Below are 23,402 nucleotides of genomic sequence, written 5' to 3' on the forward strand. Positions count from 1 at the left end.
TAATAATCTTCAACCCCATTCTTGTACTCTCTCTCTTAAGGTCCTCAACCATTTGTTCCCTGTTGACTCAAAGGTGTAATATGTTGAAATGCATGTTCGTACAAGACTACGTTGAAGCATTCTGAACTTTCGCTTGCATTTTGCCTTTGCCCTTGGTGCAGACCCTTACGATTTGTTATCTTTATGTAAGCACAAACTAATGAAGTTGCAAGAATGGTCGGCATATCGGTCGACATCAATTTCCGCGGGGTAGCTGTTTACCATATCGCGCTAAACATACCTTCCACAACCAGTAATTCGCCAGACCTCGCAAAAGCGTTGCGTTAGAATATAAATATTGCAAGGAGGGTGTCGACAGTGCCGTCCTTGCACATGCTTCTTTTGTTCTCCCCATCCGATCTCCCTTGCTTCGTTGCCCTGTGCACTTCGTCTTTACAACAGCTGTATTAATTAAATTCCGTGGTTTTCCTTGCCAAAACCACACTATAGTTATGAGTCACGCCGTAGTCGGGCAGAACGAATCACTTTCCCTACCTGGTGTTCTTCACCGTGTGTCAATGCATGGTACACCACTTTTTTTTTACGTACCCGCCGTGGTTGCTCAGTGGCTATGGTGTTGGGCTGCTGAGCACGAGGCCGCGGGATCGAATCCCCGCCACGGCGGCCGCATTTCAATGGGGGCGAAATGCGAAAACACCTGTGTGCTTAGATTTAGGTGCACGTTAAAGAGCCCCAGGTGGTCAAAATTTCCGGAGTCCTCCACTACGGCGTGCCTCATAATCAGAAAGTGGTTTTGGCACGTAAAACCCCAAATATTATTATTATTACTGTTTTTGCATTTCGCCCTCATTGAAATGCGGGCAGCACGGCTGGGATTCGATCCCACTTCCCCGTGCTTAGCAGCTCAACGCCGAAGCCACTACGCCAACACGGCTGAGAAATTCGTATATGGGATTGGTGCATACACAGGCAACTTGCGGTGAAGATTTTTAGAGTTGACAGTGGTGCCACAGCACACAGATAGCCTAGGCAGTGGTGAAAGCAGTTTGAGACGCAAACGAGAAACACCCGCCCTCCCATCTCAGATCGCTTACCCCAAGTCATGAGTGTCCGAGAGGGGAGAACGTGTGTGTGCGCGTGTGTGTGCATACACTCGTTATCTGGCGTTGCAGAAAGCAAGCTGTTGCACTATAAGGAGTCAACGCAGGCCACTAGTAAAGGCAGGAGCAAAGCCGCTAGTACCGTAATTCCAAAGGCACATATCAGACTCGGCGTGCTTTGACGCCTTCCTGCGTCTTGCGAGAAGTTTACTAGTGTTTTTCTAAAAAAGAAGACTTACCAGCACACGAGCCTCCTCGAGCCTTTTTCACTTCAACTGTTATCAAAATTCAGCTTTTTCATAACGGCAACGAATCCGTCGTTCGTATGCAAGCTGTTAGTGCTCGAGAAGAGGTTTTCCTTTTTTCTGTTTTCATTTGTGCTTTCAATTGAACACTCGCAAAAAAAGAAGAGAACAAACGATCACTCACTCTACGCGTTACAGACAGCTACCGACTAAAACAAAATATATAATAGTGGAGCGCTGAATCCGAAACATGAGCACTACCTGGAAAGATAGAAATAATATCGACTTCTGGGCTTAAGACAATCTGACTCACCTCCTAAGAATGAAAAGCGAAACTACAGTTGCAACTGCAGCTCCATACATTCGCATTGAAAGCTGGACAATTCAACGTAAACCCAACGATTACAGTGTTTGGTAGCCGCTTCCGCCTTTTTGTGGCTTTCGTTAGAAAAACTTCAGAAAACCAGGACGTCATGCCACATTACCGGCTTGTCGTGGGCGAATATATTCTGTACTAAAATGCAAACGTTTCTTTCGTGTAGCCAATTTCTTCATGCCGAACGACTACTATTGGACAAATGACGCTTCTTCAAACTTCGACGCGAGAGCAAAATGTTTTGGTGGACACTACAAGAAGGGCCAGGTAAAATCTGCCTGCGTTTGCAGCTCTTCTGTATAATGGATAAAATAAATTTTTATGTGTATGTAAATTATGTACTAGACATTGGCACGAAGAGTAATATCCCGTAATAGCTTAGCTTAGGAGCAGTATGCTCTCGTACTTTCGCCCGTATAGATGCGCGTTCCCTTGGCTTTTGCAGGTTGAGCTGTTTATATTGCGGTTTGCGACACCGATGAAATAATTTCAATTACCAGGCATCAAGGGCTAAAGTCATCTTTTTGAAATCACTGCAGCGATTGTCGATTTGCGTTGCACTGCATACATAATGAAGAGTGACTGGTAGTGGTATTCACTGTGCATTACATAGCATGAAATGCACAAGTTAGAATTGTAAGGCACAGTTACTTTTCCACATTAGCGAATCACGTGGAAGCGTATTCAACATCTTGAAGCCTCGAGCGTACCTGTTTATAATTATAAAAATATTCCGCGATTGCTGAACTTCAATAACCTATTCTAAGTTGGTTGAGGTGAAGGAAAGCGCATCTCTCTTCGGAACTATTTGCAGCATCTCAGCTTTTTTTTTTTTTTTTTAGCGGATGAAGTTCTTTGCAAAGGTTGCCGCGGAGTGTAAATGGAGTAGTCTGTGACTGTATCATTGTTATTCGTCGGCGGCGGTTCTTCGCACACGTTAGTTGTTGCTTTCAGGCTTGAACAAACATCGTAGTAACTGTACCGAGGCTGCTGAAATATCGTTACGTATTCTTGGTCATATACAAGCTTGGTCAAAGTTTCCACGCTTCTTAGTTTGTGCCTGAAAACAGTATCTCGTAGCATTCTACCAGGTGTCGCTTCACGTAGATGTAGCCGATAGTTATCGGCATAAAATATCAAGGAAACTTCCAGAGACGAATAAACTACGCAAGATGGCCAGGAAGTAATCAGTGTGTTTTTTTTTCATTTGGAAACTGTATGATGCATCGGTTACAGAGGGTGTCCTAACTATCATGCACCAAGGGCCCTATAAAGTAAAGCTATTCCAATTTGTTTTTATTCCAATCTCCTGACGTCAAATTTGCGTAACCGCCGATGCAAGCATCGGGCGGTCAGCCGCAGGGTTGTCTGAACGGACGAGTCAAACGCTCTCCTCGTTCATACGAGGTCACTTTTGTTTGCTTGAAAAACAAATAACGTTACCTACACTGAGCGGCTTGTCTTATCTAATTGGCTGACAAAAGGCGAGGAGCACGCTCAAGAGGGAGATGGATTTGATGGGGCCGAGCCACTGGACTGAAAATCGATAACTGCATGAAGAAGGTCGTGCCGGCATCTGCGATTGGTCCGCTTTCCCTTACTTAGCTTGTAATGGCTGGTCGAAAATCGCGGCGGCGGGCAACGGAAGACTAAGAATGACGCTAAAACGAATATTCAGCAAAGAAGAGTTGGTAAAAAGAGGTCGTAAACGTGCCGAAAGTGTTCGAAAACGTTACACGGCATGCAAAAAGTTTCATTGTGCGCAAATAAACCCATGCTATCCGGCAGGTGTGAGTAGCCTGTGCCTGAGCGATCGGCGGTAGCCATCTTTTATTCCATTCAGAACGGGGCAGGCTATGGCTATTCAGAAGAAAATTCAGTTTTGTTCGGCATATTAATGCATCTTTAACGCGTGCACGTCACTTTGACGTGGTGAGTTTTTGCGGTTTTGTGACGTCGCGTGACAAGCAGGTGAAGCGCGTGCAGCCCGAAAACTTTTTACCAATAGCCGAGGGCTAATGGCTGAAAGGCGTCGAATCAGAAATAACCATTTTTCGTTCGGACAAATCATGCATAATCAGTGTGTACACGTCATATCAGATGAGGAGCTATCGCGGTTTTCGTGACGTCGCGTGACAGACAGGTGGAGTGGCGGTGGTCCAAAAAGTTTTTGACCAATCGCGCAGGGCTGATTGCACAATTGGAATAGGAAATTTTGGAATAGTTTTACGTTATAGTGCCCCAAGATTTAAATATATGCAAATGGTGCTTAGGTCGAGCGAATCAACGTAATATTATTTGCCGCAGTTTGAAGATGCTCAGAACATTTTTTTTGTGCATTCTGCCTCTTCGCATAATTAATCCCAATTTATTAATTAACTTCTCAAATATTATATTTAGATGAAGTGTCAATGAGAAATTTCTAGAGCACCATGAAAAACTACCGATACAGCTTCTGTTGCTAGATACGTGCTAGATAAAAGTCTTCTTCCGAGCTTGAAAGAAGCCCGCGTATGCACACAAAGTACCTGGAGCGGCCAGTCGTGCAGCAATTTCGCGTGCAAACGACGGTTTATGTATTAAGGTTGAAAAGTAACTGGAACACAAATTAATTTCATCGCACATCTTGGGAATGAATATCTCGTAACTGGTGTCATCCTCAGAATGAGTTCAGGGTGGATGACTTGAAAATTGACCCACCTCATTTCGTAAGTTATAATATGTGGCGTAAGCTGGTTAGTTTAACAGCTAATCAGGAAAATGTTCGTAAAAACTCAATTACCCACTTCGATTTATCATGCAAATTATGTCCACCTTTTAGAGCAATCCAGGACAAAGAGTGCGTTTTCTGATTCCACAAGCGGGTGATTTTTTAAGAATGCATGCTAAATATTATAAAAGCATCCTTTATATTCCCATGCACGAAATTACAAACATTTCGGCATTGCGCGTTGGGCCTTTTTAACGCGAGGTTTGTCCGTCGCCAAACCGAAGCGTATTGCTTACACTTATTGATAAGTCGCTCTACCTCGTTTAGGCACGATTACAACGCCAGCTCCGGTGCTAATGGCATTTACGTACCCTTTTCTTGTTCAGAATGCTTGGATGTCCACAACCGTAGAAGAAAACTCTGGAATAGTCGTCGCGTTCGAGGTACGTAATTTTCAATTACATTGCGCTGCCTCGTAATGTCAACGGCGATATATATATTAAAGGCACAGATAACGCTATTTTCTTATATGTGTTCATATTTATTGAAATGATTCTCGATGAACTATAGTAGATTCAACAGGAGACATTTAACCTCCCTATGCGACGGTTAAAGGGACACTAAAGGTGGATACTAAGCCAAGCTAAAGTGATAGATTAGTGCTCGAGAATCTCTAAGGTGTCAATATTGTAGCGAACAGAGCCTTCCTTAATAATCAATAAATCGAGGTAAATGCACGATATGATTAAAAAAGACTCCTCCGGGACATTCACGCACTTGCCCGATGACGAAAGCACTCCTCAGTTAAATTCCGTCACTATTGTGCAACTACTCGTTGCAAAAAAAAAAAAAATCCTTGTGTTGAATTATAAAATGAAATAAAATGCTACTTGCCCAGTTCTATTTCATTTTTTCGAAAGAAGAAATCATTGAAATTGCCGTTGACAACGACGCGGCGGTCGAAAGGTTTCGTTTGCGCTCGACTCTGCGGCGCCCACGCTTTCGCGTTTCGGCAATTTCCTGATCGCGTAGTGCTGCACTGGTTTTGCTGGATCGCGAAACTCGCACAAACTGCAAGCAGCAGAGAATTCAACTTCCACTGGCTGTCGCGGGATGCCCGGGCAGTCCAGGTCACATGACCAGAAAGCCGAATCCACCGCTCTGCCTTGGCCCGGTACCGCCATCTGTCGGGCGCCGTTTTACTCACTGACGGCCGGCGGCAAAGGGCGGCGATGGCGTGTGCAACGTCGCTACTGCCACGGTTGGGTGGCGGGCAATCTAAATTTTGAAAAAGGCATTGCTACCCTTCACATGGCAATCTAAATTTTGAAAAAGGCATTGCTACCCTTCACATGCAATTTTCTCGTAAACTAAGTCTTTGGTTGCCACGAAACAAGCGTTGCGAATTTTTTTTTATTTCTGGGATGACATTTAAACAATCCACGTCGACTTTGTATTTGCCTTTAGTGTCACTTTAACTGAAGTGTGTAAACACTTCGCGTGTCCACCTAACTGTGTGGTTTACCAAGAGTACACGTTGAGCAAGGTTGTAATTGAGAACATATTGGACGCTATATTTACGTATAATCAGGAAGAGAAACATATAGAACATGGACATACACGTCATAAACACGCGTCTTGTCTATTTACGTGCTTTTTTCATGGTTGTGTCTTCGCAATGCACTAGCTATGTCATGAAGTGCGTGAGTAACCATCAAAGCGACTTAGGGGCGTTAAACGACATGCGCGAGATTTGAACGTAAGTGACAAGCAAGAGTCCGCATTGGGTATCGTTTTTTTGCTTTAACTGATGAATAGGATCAAAAATACCTTCCTATGTACTCTAGTTTTCATGTCTTTACGGAATCACAATGTGGTTAATTTAAGAAAATTTCTTTTACATGGTTCTCAAACTGAATGCGTGGGGAAGTGAGTGGATTTCTGTGAAAAAAAAATATGTGTATATTGTTAATCTAAGAAGCTAACATGCGTTACTGCAGAACTGTGGATAGCTTATCTAGTCTGTCATTATTCGTGACAATGAAGCGCAAACAAAATTAAATTCTAGGGCTTTACGTGCGAAAACCATGATATATTATTATGAGGCATGTTGTATCGGGGTACTCGGGATAAGGTGCACCTAACCGCGATGGAACCCTCGACATCCAGCTCAGCAGCGCAGCGTCATAGTTACTGTACTGCTTCGGTGGATTAGAACCACGAAGAAAGGTGGGTTTCAAGATACCCACGAAGACCACGATAAGGCAAGCGCTCTGTCCGCATGTGTGTGTTGGGGTTCAATACCACAAATGGTTGATGTCCTGGGGAATGAAAATAGCCTTTATTGAGAAGGCGTCTACATTACATACACAAACTAATTGCACGCGTTGTAAGCAGCAGGGCCCGGACGGACGCAGCGATGCATATGGAAACCAATCAACATTCCATGCCTGCTCCGCACGAGTGCCGCTTAGCACGCTTGCCCGTGACAGACGGCGTCGCGCGGCCATTGATTGGCGCCGGGTCCGCCGCGTCCCCGTCGCGTTCCAATGGGGGCGGAAGGCGAAAAGCGATCCTGCACTTTCGTTTAGGCGGACGTTAACGCAAACCAGACGGTCGAAATTATGTCCGAGTCTCAGGACCACCCCATTCATCGTAACCTACTTACGGTTCGAGGACGCTAAACACATTAGACAAAATCTATCTAGTGTGCTGTACGCTTACGCACGGGAGTACGGCTTGATCCTAGTAGGTTGACCGACAGTTGTAACGTTCTCGAATGCATCATTAGACTAAACGCCGCTCCGCTCGCAGTGTTTTTGTTTTTATAATCAAGAAGCATTTAAAAGAAACATGTACCACTCGTTAACGGCGTTCTATTAACTCTACCTCATTATAAATGCTGTCCTCGCAAGTTTCCTTCTTTATTTGCTTGCGCCGCAATAGCGGAATAAAACGGCCTACGGTCGTCTTACCAAAATCAATATTTTGCTATAGCCTACGATTTTGAGATAGTTTGATGGAAGGCATAGCTCCGAGAAAAATCTGACGGCTAGATACCTCAGCTAATTCAGATGGCAACCGCTCGCGTTTGTAAATGGTATTCTGGTCTCGGCTTACATTCACGTATTCGATATGAGCGTGCTCTTTAGAGAGCACTCATATCACAACTGAGTGGCATTTACGTATATCGCGTAAGGTATGTTCGAAGCCGAACGTTTGGTCACGAGTGATAACCTAAAGGAATGATGCAGACTATTGTCTTTTCTGTAGGCCACTACAAAACTTGACAACATGGAAATCGTGAGCTCAGAGCGCGGTATAAAGAAATCTTATACATTTGGCATATTTACAACTGATGATCTAGAAAATAAATTATATTAAGATATCAAAGCAAAAAATGACGGGACAAAAACCATTACGAACTGTGAGTGTCCCTATTCCCAATATATAAAGAAAAAAATGATAAGCGAAGTGCGGTAGCCTCGATTTAATACAGCGGCTGCAACTGTGTGTTCTGAACAATAATTTGTGCTCTTGCTTTAATTCTAGCATGCAGACCGTGTTTCTTGTACGCACCATTCGGACAAAGCGTAATGAGCTGAGAAAGACAGGCATGCGACATTTGCATATCTTCTGAAGTTTTGACCAAAGTTTTGTGAGCCCCATTGTTTAGAGACGACGGTGGTGACATCGCGGATGTGTTAGGTGCCCGTGCCTTGCCATTATATCCGTTTGTGAGCGTCAGTGTTATGCATCACTTTGTCTGCGAACGCTTCCTTCTCACGCTGACGGCAAGGTGCTCCAGTGGCGTTCACACGTCTCGCAGTACCGCGAGCCAGGAGGGCGAACACCCGAGCTTGCAAGCACGTAGCTCTGCCTTATGACTAATTTATACGCTCAAAGCCAACAGTGCGTACAAAGTGTGCGCGACTGCTGATGCGCGAGGAGCCGCGTGAAGAACGACGCCGTCTAAAAGGCTTCGCCATGACCGCGGCCAGACGGCACTTTGGATTCCTACCTTTCAATATGTGCATATTTGCTGCGCGTACGCGAACGCCTTTAATAAGAGATGCGATTCTGAGGAAAGACGTTCTCGCGAAAACGAAACTTGGGACCGAGCTGAAAACAGTTTATTCAGTATTACGACGCGTTGAGTTGAATAATTCGTTGCCAGCCTACGCCGCTTTTTTCGCCCGTAGAATGAGGCGCGCGAGAAACCGGCGGCATCAATAATTGCTAAGCTGTGTTGGCTCGGTATAGTGCAACCACCTGTGGACTGAGCATATTTGCAGGGGCCGCTGTGAATAATACGTCAGCAGCTCAGACCACGTGTGATACGGAGTGCGGCTGTGGTCCATTACCTCATCGGAGGTTCATCGCGTGGGTACTGAAAAAAAGAAGAAAAAAGTGGGCGCCTTTGTGGTCAGTGTCTTTCACCCTTCTGTTTCATTATTCTTTCTTTTCCCATGTGCATTAAAGCTCACCGTGTGTAACAACGCGTAGCGATCACCTATTTGTGAGGCTAGAAATAATTGCAGATCCCGTCGGCGAGGCATATTTGCCGAAAGTTTGCTCAAATCTTCAAACTCTAATTTAATTCTGCGCTTCTGTTTCTTGAGGTTTTCTTTTCCTTTAACTTTGACTCTGTCTTTGACGTGAATGTGAGGTGTGGGTTTCCTTGGTAACTCCATGCTACATTCTGGAGTATGCTAACATTGACACTTTGGGTGTGCACCACTGTATGCACTACGTTGGTCACACTGTGCAAGCGTATATTGTCACGTGGTAGTGACGATAAAGAACACAGTAGAAATACCACAGAGAAAGACATTCAGCAACAGTGGACATTTTCATGAAGCCCAGCAGCTGAATTGACTTTGGCGCATCAAGCGTATGGGATTAACTCCTTCCGGTTTCGGTTCTGGCGCGCGCGTTTTGAACGCTAGATGGCACGCACTACGCCGGCTGCGCTACTCGGTGCTTTCTTTATTTTTTATTTTTTTGCTGCTGCTTAGTCGCGGGTGGTCTTAGTGCGGAATCGATTATTTAATTAAAATGATTGCGAACGATCTTTGCAAGCCTCCATCGAATCTGTGCCACGTGCAACTTCATGAAGTAGACGCAAAATACTTTGTAAATGAGGAATGTTTAATTCGCTCTATATAAAGGCTCGTTCCGGGCTTTTTGCGCTCTCATCGAAAGTTGTGCCACCAAGTAAGCAGCAGTAGTTCCCGTACGAAGCTCCACCGACTGGAATCAGCTGAAAAAAGTACATTACAAGCATGTGTCATTTTGGTATGTAGCCCTTGTAGGAATACTGCGTGTAGAGGGGAAAGGTGCGAAAGCGGTGAACGGGTGACATTACAAATAAAAAGCAATTTTTTTTTTACCCACATGGCGTCTAAAATACCCGACTAATTCCAAGCTGTACTATAAGTTACGAACAAAACACCTGAATTCCAAATATTCCCCCATTACTCTGCATTATTTCCTGCACTTTAAGATCACGAATGCATGGGCGACTGCGCGTTTCCAAAACAGCTTGGCCTCAGCCGACGCGATAGTACGCTGCGCACAGAGAGGTGGCCACAACAACACGGGCTTCGGTGGCCTGTCTGGCTCAGGACGGATACATCTTTTGCGCCTGGCGTGCCGTTATATTGCTGCTAGGTAACGCAAGAAAAATAAGTCGCTAAGCATAAGTTCATTGCTACGCAATATTTTTTTTAGTTTTAGCGGGAAAGAAAGAAAAAATTAAGAGCTGTTTGAAAATTCATTTCACATTCTTTCTGATTCTCGCGTCAACTAACGGATGGAATTAGTACTAGGCTTGTAATTAGTGATCTACTTCTACATCTTCTGTTCTACTAGGCTTGTAATTAGTGTTCTAATTAGTGTTCTACTAGTAGTTAGTGTTCCCTGTTGCCAGTTTTCGCCGAGTGTCCCCTCTTGCTGAATTTCTTTCTCCATGGCCACACCAGGGTGCGGAAACTGCCTACACCTCCTTTGCGACGCTCGGTCCCACGCCCACAAGTGGCGGCAGCGCCGTTTTCACCACTGGCGGTTGCGGGATATCCAACTGGAAATAATTCACAAACAAAACAGTGCCTCCGTGACGTCACTGATGAGGTCATAAGACGGAGAAAGAGGGTGCGCCGTCGGGAGTAGGAGGCTTGACGCGAAGCCCTCCTTTCGCATGCAAGCGGGCTGTGTTCGTGCTCTCTTGCAGGACCGCTGGCCGCGCGGCGGCATTGGCCAAATCGCGGAGCAGAACCCGCTGAGGTGTGCCGCGTTTACGAAGTGCTTTCTTTTTTCGCGCGCGTGTACCTTGGACGCTTCCATTCTTTTAAAGCACTTGGACAGCGCTCGTGCACACCAGTGCCTAGCAACTGTAATAAGAAATATTTATTTAGCCAATTGCCGTTAACTACCAATATCGCAGGTAATATATTACGTATCGTCATTTTGTAAAACTAGCCGCTTTGAAATTTCTAACTCCTGGTTATGTTTAGGGCTGCAGTTCAACTAGTCCACAGATAAAGTGGTGGGTAGTATAAAGAAAATAACTTCCTGGCACCATCAATCGTTAATTTTGTTCTCGTGCTGTGAAGTGGATCCACCTAAACCTCGCCGATTTCTCAGTCAGCCAAAGCTCAACTCGTTCGCCAACTCAATTCGCCTTTCTATTCACACATTCCGTACTGGAAAAAGACTGACCTCCATGCAGTGCGAAAGTGTCAATCTGCAGAAGCAAGTTCCATTCACAGCCTAATTAGCGAAAATAGGTTCCAGAGAATCCATACCAATGCAAAAATTAACCATCACGGGATGGTCAGGCGGAAGTTGACCATCACGTATTTTATGACGGCGACGCATTTTGTGGCTTACAGAAAGAAGGTAGAGTGCAATACATGTATTTCATTGACAGTATGAGAAGTAAGAACCGACAGAATTTTAATCTGGCTACGTGCATCTGCATGAACAGGAAGTAGCCTATAATTGCTCTCTTTATTTGAACTACATGGCAAATGAGGGGAGCATATTTCTATAGCACGTACAAGCGCATGTAATCTGCATGTCGTCACACTTCACGTCATATTCATATATGCAGAGAAGCACGGCGAGTATCAGGACATTTTTTGACACAATGGCAACGTAAGGAACCGATTATTCACAAAAAGAAGCCTAAAAGCACTCTTCATGGCAAGGGGTATTACCAGTTCGCAATTAATGAGCATTAAATACACTATACTTCTATTACTGGAGTTATTAAATACATCTTTTGTTGGAAAAACAAATAACATTGCGTCTCATCTATAGTACAGGTGCTCAAAAATTCTGATAAAAAAGATAGATTCAACCTTCTTCAGTACAATATTGCAGTAATGGTGCACCAAACGCAACCAGAAATTACGTGCGTGCATCCTTTTGCTGTCATTGCGCTTGAAATTCGATAAAATATCACAGCTGTCTTTTTTTCTTCTTTACTTTAGCCTTAGTTGTATGTGTCGACAAAGTAAAGAGTGAACAAAATGTATAGCTCAACAAACACGCACTCAAGCCCTTCAGTACAAGTATTGACAACTTGCAGAAGAGCTGCCGTCATGACGCATGGGCCGAGTGATGTCGACACTGCCCCCATATCAGACCACTTAGGCTTGCACAGAACTGGTTTACTCATGCACAATGAATACCTGCTCAGAAAATAAAGTGAAATACTAATGCTTACCAGCTGTCATTAATAAATCTTAAAAACTTCGCCCAACTGGAATTCGCGGTGCTAGAACACGACACAGTCGCGCAACACATGTGATGCTTCGATTTAGCCATCTTCGTCTAATGATTGGTTGACCTGGTTCCCTGCGTGTTCCGTTAGTTGCACGGCTGATCGAATTCCTCTGTCTCATCTTTCCCATCTACATGCTCGGGATGACAACCGAAGCAGATTACGAAGTGCGATCCGACTTTTTTATCACTGAGCGAGCGGCAAGCGTGAGCGGAGGTAAGCTCGACGGACGCACGAAGACATCCACTTCCCGCGCCTCGTGCTATTTAACATTCACAAAAAGAGAAATGAAAAAAATGAGGTAGGATCTTCGGCAACCACTTGGAACGCGCATGTTCGTTGAAACCGAAACTAGCACTGGCCTTCCGGGGGTTGGCTATACTGGGAATGACAAAACTAACTTTTAGTTGGCCATCCTGTGCCCACAAAAACAACCTGCATTTAAGGCACAACGATAGCGGCGAACATAGTCGTAGATCGTCGAAATCTGATCTACCGGTCAAGCGCGTCGGCTTTTATGTACGAGCCGTCGAACGTTCCAGAGTAATCGCTGATGCCCGCGTGTCTTCCAGAAATTTCTACACCATCAGCATCGCGCATACGTGAAATCAGATTACACAAAGTTCGGTGACAACAGACAGCAGATGGAACCATCGATAACACTCCAGAAACTTCCACTACATGGAGACACGTCCCGCGCTGAGCGATAACATTTGTTAGACGGTGAAAAGCGCCCACCAGAAAAAGATAAACAAGTCCACGTGTCAATATGAACATTATAACCAGGTGAATGTAAAATCTTTCCTTAGTGTTTATTGGCAGCACCTTGAGTTTGTCTGTGTGCGTTGTTCCTAACGGACCGTAAGGGAGCGAAATGAATGACGCAAGAGCCAATACTGGTCAGGATTGTAACACAGAGGACGCAGTAGAAAGGCGAGCGCCGTATTTTGATTCCAGACCTGATGCTTGGTTAGCTGCAATCTTTAGCAAAATACCGCAGTTTCGCCCCAAAGGCGAAGCATTGAATGCGATAGCAAATTTGTGGACAGCTATACGAAGTAAGGCTAGTATTTTTGTCAGCCGTATAATCTTGCAAGCATAGGCATAGTAACTAAATTTACAAACATGGTGTCACGGGTGCACAAGCAAGCGTGAACATGTCTCACTCGATGACCGCGGAAACTCGCTGGCAAAATGCTGTAGCGAGGAAGCGCGGCAGCAGCAGTGAGTGACTTGGCCTTCGTGCTGCGTCTCGCATGGATGGATGGATGGATGGATGTTATGAGCATCCCCTTCGGAATGGGGCGGTGGGTTGCGCCACCAAGCTCTTGCTACTATAATGCCTAATATTCTACCTAGGTTAAACAATGAAAAAAGACACACAAAAAACACTATGAACTACCACGCCCACATTTTCTGATCCCCTATTGCGAACTGTGCTTTTGTACGTCTCCGTCTTTTGTCGTTTCCCTACTTTTCTTCCACCAATCCTCCAGTCGCCTCTTACTAATGTCTATTGCGGACATGTTTGCTTTACCACTGCTCCCTCTGAACCCAAGGGCTCCAAGGAGGCCAGTGGTGCCTAAATCGACCGCTGGGTAGACGTCTTCACATTCTAATAAAACATGCTCCGTAGTTTCCCTACCTTTACCACAGCAAGCATGCTTCTTCTTCCTTCTTATATCTCGCTTGATAGGTGCGTGTTCTAAGGCATCCTGATCTCGCTTCGAAAAGTAATGACCTTCCCTTTGAGTTATCATAAATGGTTTCTTTCCTGATTTCGTTTTTTCCTCTTGTGTAGTTACTCATGGCAGGTTTCTTTTCCATTGCCGCCACCCATGAGATTAATTCAGCTTCTCTGACTTTCCGCTTGACCTTTGTTGTTGTGTTGTCCACCCTACAGGCCGCATACTTGCTGGTAAGCTTCCTAGTTCTTTTCCGCCACTGTGAATCAATGTTTTTCCTGTACAGATACCTGAACACTCTCCCAGCCTATTTACTTTCTTCCATATTCCTCAGCCGTTCTTCATACTCAATTTTACTTCGAGCTTCGCTCACTTCAAAACTAGTCCAGCCCATATCACCCTGCACAGCTTCATTTGTAGTCATCCCGTAAGCGCCCAATGCAAGGCGACCCACTGACCTTTGGTTCCCGTCGAGTCCTGATTGTACCCCTGATTTATAGCAAACAACCGCATTTCCAAAAGTAAGGCTTGGAACCATCACACCTTTCCACATACCTCGGAGGACCTCGTACCTATTGTATCCCCATAGCGCTCTGTGCTTCATTATGGCTGCATTTCTCTTCCCCTTTACTGTTATGGTTTTTTTCCTGTGCTTCCATATATCCATTGCCTTCGTTTATCCATATACCAAGGTATTTATATTCTGTTACCCGAGGCATTTCTTGGCCCTGTATCTCCACTGTCTGTTCACTGTTTTCATTGAATACCATAACACCTGATTTTCTAACACTAAACTTCAAACCTAAATCGTTGCCTTCCTGTCCACAGATATTAGCCAGACGTTGCAAATCACTTTGCTTGTTAGCTAGCAACACAATGTCGTCCGCATAAAATAAACCTGGGAGTTGCTGCTCTATTACTGTACCCGCCTGTTTGTATGAGAGATTAAACCCGATATTACTTCCTTCTAGCGCCCTCTCCATCCTCACCATGTACATCATAAACAGCAGCGGGGATAAAGGGCACCCCTGCCTCAGTCCCTTGTTGATTTGAACTTTCTCCGCGCTTCTCATCCCTTCCCATTCAACGCAAACGGTATTTTCTAGGTAAATCTCTCTCAAAAGCTGTAGACAATCGTTACCTAAGCCTTCCCCTTCCAGAATATCCCACAAAATGTTGCGGTCTACGTTGTCGTATGCTCCTGTAATTTCCAAAAAGGCCACATACAACGGTCTGCTTTCTGCTTTTGATATTTCAATACACTGAGTAAGAACAAACAAGTTGTCATCCAAACGCCTACCTATTCTGAAGCCATTCTGAAGCTCTCCCAAAATGCCATAATTCTCTGTCCATGCTTGAAGCTTTAATTTGATTGCCTGCATTACTAGCCTGTATATTACCGATGTAATGGTCAACGGTCTATACGAGTGAATTCTGTCTTTCTCCCCCTTTCCTTTATAAATCAAATTCATTCTACTTTGCCGCCAACTGTCTGGTATTCGTCGATCATTTAAAGTTCTTTCCACTGCTTTCACCAGAGCTTCCTTACTTTTTGGTCCTAGTTCATTTATCAGCCTAATGGGAACCTCGTCTAGCCCTGTGGCTGTACGCTTAGGAATTTTCTCTTCCGCTTTCTTCCAGTTTAAATTTGTTAGCACCAGCTACTTTTCCCCTTGGGTCTCTTTCATGTTTTTTTTTTCAACAAGTATAACCTCGTCATTGCCTTCGAAAGATTCGGCTGTTGCTTTTCGGATGTAATTTATTGCCGCTTCTCCTTCGAGTCTGTTTTCATCTTCGTCTAGGATATGTTGTTGTATTGTTGTTGACTTCCTGCCTTATAATTTTATGTTGCTCCAAAATATTCTAGAGGAGGAAGAAGAAGAAGACGCAAAGTGCGGATCTGTGTCGCGTCGGCTCCGCAGATTTTGAATGATTCTCGGCGTACATTCGAAGAATTCACCGACGCCTTATTATCGAGAAGGAAGTGCAAGTTCCACGGACCACCCTGATATCATTCTCAAGTAGGTGGACCGTTTATTTTCGGCACATCGACCACTTTATATAGCGCCACGCCGACACGGCCGCTAAGCCTAACCCAACGAAGCTGGTGGCTGGAGCCCCGGTGGCTGGAGCCCCGCCTCTTTTCGGGTTAGAGCTGCAAGATGGCAACGGTGAGCGTCGAAGGGGATGATATACCGAGAGAAGAGTATGAGGACGAAGCAGGTTGGCGTGTTGTGAAGAGAGGAGGATGTGCCAGTGAGCGGACAAAATCTCACGGAACCCAGGATCAGGCAGCGCGCTTCTCCAGCGAGAACGCATTCAGTAATGGGTGGAACAAGGGACAAAAAGCAAGACAAATCATGGCGGCAAGCAAGATGCCCAGTTTGCCGAAGGCGGAGTACAAGATAATAGTGCGCCCACGTGACAGCTTCAACGTCACCGACTATGGGATCAATCGCCTAGAATGCTGCGTCGCCAACGCCGCGGGAATCCCCAGAAAGGAATCGGAAGATGACACGGTGTGTGCCAACTACAAACAGAACATTCTAGTGATCAGCACGCCATCGGAGGAGCGCGCCGAAAAATACAGGACTATCACTCGACTGAGGATGGGAGACAAGGAGTTCGAAGCCAACGCGTACGAGTCGGCTCCGGAGGATACATCTAAGGGAGTGATAAGAGGAGTAACGCACGAGGTGTCTCCTAGAGAAATAGTGGAGATGCTTGTAACACCAAAGAATCCGACGGTCCTCATGGCCAAAAGGATGGGAAACACCACGAATGTCATCATCCTTTTCGACGGGCATAACGTCCCAAACTACGTGAGATACGGAAGAGCACTGGTCAAGTGTTCACTATACCGCAAGCAAATAGACATATGCTACCAGTGCGGACGCCTTGGTCACAGAGCCGATGTCTGCCCGAACCCGAACAGCAGGATATGCAGAGGCTGCGGCTTGGAGAACCCGCCACAGGACCACGAGTGCGAAGCGAAGTGCCAGCTCTGCGGCAAAGACCATCCTACGGCGGATCGCCGATGTAATGCCAGATACAAGTTACCGTATTTGGTAAAGAGGCGCCGCTGGGAGCGAGTCAGACGAGAGGAAGAAGAAACGATGTACCACGAAAGGGAAGCTGAAAGACTGTACAGGCCAGGACGGGAAGACTGGAGACAGCGGTCGGAATATCGGACAAAGGACGGATCTGGACTAGAAGATTTCCCCAAGCTCCAGGCACGGGAAAGGGGCCGCTCGACGTCGAATAGAACCAGATCGAGATCGCGGTCCAGATCGAGATCCAGACCCAAGACCAGTAATACCGAATCTACGAGAGCACAGGGGGGAGGAAGATCGCAGAGCCCAAAAGGAAAGAGCAACGTCAACGACGCCGCAGGTCCCTTACAGGTGAGCTGGGCGGACGCGGCTTCCGGGGCGCGTGCGGAGGCAGAGGCTGCTTTTCAAAATAGAGTTAAGACGCTAGAGAAAGAATTGGCGCAAATCAGGCAGAGCAATGTTGCGTTCATGGATGAAATTAAAAGACTCAGGCAAGAGAACGACCGTTTGAGGAGCGGGAAAGTGCCACGCAATGAGGAAAGCTCGCGAGTTATAAGGGAGGAAAAAGAGACAGCAATGGAGGAGGACGTAGCCCTCACCGCCATTAAACGTAAGACCGAGAACGCTCCGATTGAAACCGGAGTAAAGAAACCCAAGCCAGCCACGACGCTCCAAGGAAGACAGGAGGAATTTGAACAGAAAATCGAAACCAGCATCAAACAAAATGAAACAAAATTTGAAACTAAACTAGAACAACTGGAAGTGAGGCTTGAGGCGAAGATAGAGGCAAAGATGGAGGCGCTAGGAAAGGCGATACTACAGCAAGTGCAACAAATGATGGCTGACTTCGAAGCCAAACTAGCAATATGGGGACCGCAAACAAGTAGGGGGGGGGACCGGTTAAGACGGCCATTAAGCCGTACACTAGGCCCCCCGTACCTGCCGAGGGATTGGAGAACCTGTAACGCCGCCATGGACAGACGAACTAGATACACGATTTGGCAATGGAATTGTAGAGGATACGATCGAAAACGATACATTTTGCAACAACACCTTAAAGACAAAGAAAACCCGGATATTATAATGATGCAGGAAACAAATGGGCTGGCAAAATTGTCGGGTTACAAGTCCTTTGGTAGAGCCGAAGGGGAGACGAAGGCGCTAACGACGTTGGTAAAGCGAAATCACTCGGTCGTTCAACACGACACGGAAGTTAAGTCAATCGATCACATTCTATTAGAACTCATACCCATGCGGAAAACGAAGGACAGCCTCTTTGTATTAAATATTTATAGCAGTCCAAAGTGCAGACACCATAAATTTCGATCGCTCTTTAAAAAAACCCTAGCCATAGCGGACAACCGAGCGGTAGTGATCGGAGGCGATTTTAACGCTCAACACGCGGCGTGGGGTTACAAAATCGAAACTCAAAAAGGCAGGAACCTATGGCTAGACGCGCAGCAGGAAGGTCTGACCCTCGTGACCGACCCATCTGTTCCCACGAGAATAGGTACCAGCGTTTGCGCGGATACTACGCCAGATCTAACATTCACCAAGAACATACGGGACGCGCAGTGGACAAATACGCAACACGACTTTGGGAGCGATCACAATATACTAGAAATAACGGTAAGGGCAGGACCGCGCAAGACAAAGGGTAGACCACTTAAGATTGTCGACTGGGACAAATTCAGGAAAATAAGGGAGGAGGCCGACGACACGACACAAGGTATTGAGGAATGGACCGAAAAACTAAAGGGAGATGTGGCGGCAGCTACGAAAATGGTCCCGCCGGAGGCGCATCTAGAGAACGTAGACAGTAAGCTTCTACACATGTGGGAAGCTAAGGCAGGGTTGCAACGGAGATGGAAAAAACAAAAACACAACCGGACGCTTCGTAGAAAGATAGCCAAATTGAACAGGGACATAGAAAAGTACGCCCAGCAGCTATGCAAACAACAATGGGAGGAAAAATGCAACAACATGGACAGTCAGATAGGAATGGCAAAAACGTGGAACATCCTTCGATATTTGTTAGACCCGGACGGGACAAAGTCGGCACATAGGCAAAATATAAATCGGCTAATACAAACGTACCGAGGGACAGAGCAGGACTTCCTCAAGGAAATAGAGAAAAGATACATCTCGCAAGTGCTGCCCGTCGTACACCCTGACTACACAGGGCTGGTAAATGACAAATTAGACAGCAAAATCGGCGAGTCAGAGGTCAGGGCAGCCCTGCAGAAACTCAATACCAAGTCGGCACCCGGACTAGACGGTGTAACGAATAAAACGCTAAGGAACTTGGACGATGAGTCTATAGCTAAGTTAACCCAATATATTAACGAATGCTGGGAGGCAGGGCAGATTCCGCAGCAATGGAAGACGGCACAAATCGTGTTAATACCTAAACCGGGCAAACGACTGCAAATTGAGAACTTGAGACCCATATCTCTCACTTCTTGCGTGGGGAAACTCATGGAACACGTGGTCCTAGCTAGGATGACCACCTGCCTCGAAGACTGCGACGCGCTCCCGCCCACGATGATAGGATTCAGGAGAAACCTCTCAGCGCAGGACGCTCTGTTACAACTAAAACATCAGATCATAGACGATTCGGGCAGATCGACAAAGGCAATTCTCGGGTTGGACCTAAAAAAGGCCTTCGATAACGTAACACATGCAACGATACTGGATAGAGTAGGAGAACCAGGACTGGGAAAACGCACGTGCGATTATGTACGCAATTTTCTAACGGGCAGAAAGGCAAAGATCACGATAGCGGACCTAGCTTCGGAGGATATCGAGATAGGCAGCGCAGGTACGCCACAGGGCTCGGTCTTATCACCGATGCTATTCAATCTGGCGCTTATCGGGCTGCCAGCCAAGCTACAAGAAATCGAGGGTCTAAATCATACCTTATACGCAGACGATATTACCCTATGGGTGAGAAACGGAAGTGACGGGCAGATAGAACAAACGCTTCAAACAGCGGTCGAAACAATCGAAAAATATCTAGAGGGGACAGGGCTAACATGCTCGGCAGAGAAATCGGAGCTGTTACTGTACAGACCGACTCGCAGAGGTCGCAAACCAGGCAACTACAGGGAAGAGCTCACTCATAGAGAGGAGATACAGTTAAAGACGGCCGATGGGAAACCCATACCCAAGGTCGATAGGATCAGGGTATTGGGGCTCCTCATTGAAGCCAAGAGCAACAACGGAGAAACCCTCAGAAGACTGGAGGGAACTGTAGCGCAAATCATGAGGCTAATCAGAAGGATAACAAATAAACATAGCGGGATGAAAGAGGAAAACACGATCAGGTTAATACAGGCCTTCGTAATAAGTAGAATAGTGTACGTAGCGCCGTACTTAAAATGGCAGGTCGCGGAAAAGATCAAATTAGAATGCCTCATTCGGAAAATATACAAACTAGCCATAGGACTACCGATCAGCACCAGCACGGACAAGTTGCTGCAATTAGGCCTACACAACACTATAGACGAGCTCATTGAAGCGCAATGTATGGCACAATATGAACGCCTCTCTAAGACTAGAGCAGGCAGACACATCCTAGAGAGATTAGACATAGGTTACCACACACAGCATGGTGTCAAGGTGGACATCCCGAGAGATACAAAGGAAAGATTGGTAATACCTCCCTTACCAAAGAACATGCACCCAGAACACAATGAGGACAGAAGAAAGAACAGAGCGATGCAAATACAGAAGAAATTCGGCAGCGACAAGGACGCAGTGTTCGTAGACGTGGCTCGATACAGTCGCAGACGGGGATTTACGGCAGCCGTAATCGATAGGGATAAACGGTGCAAGACATGCGCGACGATACGCACCACGAGTAACGAGATAGCTGAAGAAGTAGCCATAGCGCTCGCAGCAGCTCAGACTAACGCAACCGTGATAGTCAGCGACTCTCAGACGGCAATAAGAAACTTTGCCAACGGCCGAATCTCCCCGGAGGCACTACGAATTCTTCTTGCAGGAGGGCAAAATTACAAAAGAAAGATATATATCACCTGGACACCCGCTCACACCCTCGCGGAGGACGGCAACAACGAGGCGGCACATGACGCGGCTCGAGGGCTTACGGACCGAGCCGCAGTCGCAAGTGACGCCCCGACACCCTCCGGACGTGACGGTGCGGTAAATGAGTGGGAGTGGGAGGACAGAATGACAACATATAATCACATTACGAAACATTATAGGTTACAGAGGTGCATATTCCCGCGACCTCACGCAAAATTGACAAAAAAGCAGTCTGTCGCATGGCGGCAGTTACAAACTAGGACGTACCCGAATCCTGCGCTCTCGCACATCATATATCCAGATGTATATCCTACGGACAAATGCAGAACATGTGAATCCAGAGCCACTCTGGAGCATATATTATGGGAATGCCGAGGGCTAAATAGCAATAAAGAAAACGCGGTCTCTAGCAGCAGCCTTCGCACGCGCTGGGAAGCCGCACTGCTCAGCCCCGCCCTCGAAGATCAATTATGGGCCGTCCAGCGGGCCGAGGATGCCGCCAGGACCCAAGAACTCCTGGCCGTCACCTAGGCGGGCCCTTTGGCCCTCCCCACCAACTCGCAGGGCAAACAATAAAGTTCTTTCCTCCTCCTCCTCCAAAATATTCTAGGTGCGGCCTTCTGTTTCTCACGTATTTCTTGCAACCGACGTTCACTTTCACCTTTTTATTTTGCTTGCACCAGTATTTGAACCATAGACTTTTTCTCCCGGTATATTTCCCATTTACTAGTTACTTCATCCTGTGGCAACTGTGCCTTCTTTGCCTGGCTGTGCTCTCGAGATGCTGTCTGTCGTTCGGCGATCGCTTCTCGTATCTCCTTGTTGCACCAGCTTTTCGGTTTCTTTTTTCCTTTCCAACGAACATGTTGGTTTTCTTTCCGTATTTCTGTCTTTATTACACTTACAAGCTCACCATATTCCCACTCTTTACTTGGCAATTTGCCAAGTTCTTCCTCAACTCTAGTGACTGTATTTGCTATTTGTTCAGCGTTCAAATTTGGAATGGCCATTTTGCTCTCCTTGCTCTCTTTCCCCATTACATATCCCATTTTCAATATGATGCGTTTATGGTCACTCCCTATGCTGTTAAACCCTTCCTCATCGATGACCATTTCTCTCAACTTATCATGAATTCCTTCTGTCATCAGACAGTAATCAATAGTCGATTGCCGGTTTCCCACTTCCCACGTGATCTGTCCTTCACACTTAGGCCCTGTATTCACGATCACGAGGTTATTTTGCTCACAAAGATCCAGCATTGACTTCCCGTTATTGTCGGTATAGCCATCTAAATCCTGTATGTGGGCATTCATGTCCCCTAATAGGACAATTTCAGCACCACTCCCGAAACCCTTAATATCAGCGCTTTTGCATTCCACTTACTCTTTATTCTTCTCTGTGCAATTTTTTCCGGTCCACAAATACGTAACGCCCAGCCAAGTTTCTTTCCCACTCAGTGTACCTGATAACCAAAGATGCTCTTGACATTGTGAATTTACTCTTTTCCTTTTGGCTCCCTGGTGGATGAGCGTTCCAACTCCCCCTCCCTTTCTTTCCGACTTAGTTCTGTTGCACCCTTCCCAAACATAATTGTCAATAACTGGTGGCTCTTCTGAGTCTCTAAGGTGCGTTTCTGTAACCGCATACACCCCTATTTGTTCTCTGTGTAACTGCTCCTCAATCTCTGCCCACTTTTCCTTTCTTCTGCCGCCCTGCATGTTTACGTAACGTATTGCATGGCGAGCTGTTTTTCTTGTTTTGCTCCTTTTTCTATTATCGACATATGCATCAAAGTGAACTAAGGCGCGAAAACACAGCGCGCGGCGGACTCTCTCCCCATCGCCGATGGCTTCCAAGATAGGACGACCCGGGCGGCCGCCCGAGCCCCCCGGAGTAGAACATCCCTCCCTCCCTACCCTCCAGCATTTCAGATAAAGGAACATGGTCCCTCCCGTTTATCCTCCCCTCTTCTCCGACTGAGCAGCGATCGCAGGCTGAAGGCTGTGATGCTGCGACTGAAACGGCGAAAATCAGCGCAGTCGCAACGCAATTTTTAGAGGGTCCATTGCACGTGATTGCGACTTCAACAATGCGACTAGTGCGACGCCCAGGGTTGCCAGGTTTCGTGGCACACGCTGCATAATTCTTTTAATGTAATGAACAAAACGTTTACATTTTAATATTGTTGACTTTTCTTTATTAGTAACAAATAATAGACCTGTTTTGTACTGTAAAAACCTGTTCAAGTTAAGATTTCTTTTGGACTGCACAACGGTGGTTTCTCAAGTTTGGTGCAATGAGACATGGTGCACGTAAACAACTGTTCGCAGCTGGATGTTCAGCGCTGTATGTTGTCTCATCTACCTTTTATGAGCATTTCGTTCCGCCTGCGCT

General features: G+C 46.1%; 1 protein-coding gene across 1 annotated transcript in view; it reads left to right on the forward strand.

Annotated features, from left to right (window-relative positions):
• The window catches only part of LOC135912879 (endothelin-converting enzyme 2-like), a 219,294-nt gene that overhangs the window by 168,154 nt on the left and 27,738 nt on the right, over positions 1-23,402 (forward strand). Inside the window, exons 24-25 of the mRNA XM_065445457.1 lie at positions 1,888-1,988; positions 4,818-4,874. Of these exons, the coding sequence (XP_065301529.1) occupies positions 1,888-1,988; positions 4,818-4,874 (158 nt within the window). The remainder of the gene's footprint in view (positions 1-1,887; positions 1,989-4,817; positions 4,875-23,402) is intronic.

Source organism: Dermacentor albipictus, chromosome 1 (assembly GCF_038994185.2).
Source record: "Dermacentor albipictus isolate Rhodes 1998 colony chromosome 1, USDA_Dalb.pri_finalv2, whole genome shotgun sequence".
NCBI classification, from domain to species: Eukaryota; Metazoa; Arthropoda; class Arachnida; order Ixodida; family Ixodidae; genus Dermacentor; species Dermacentor albipictus.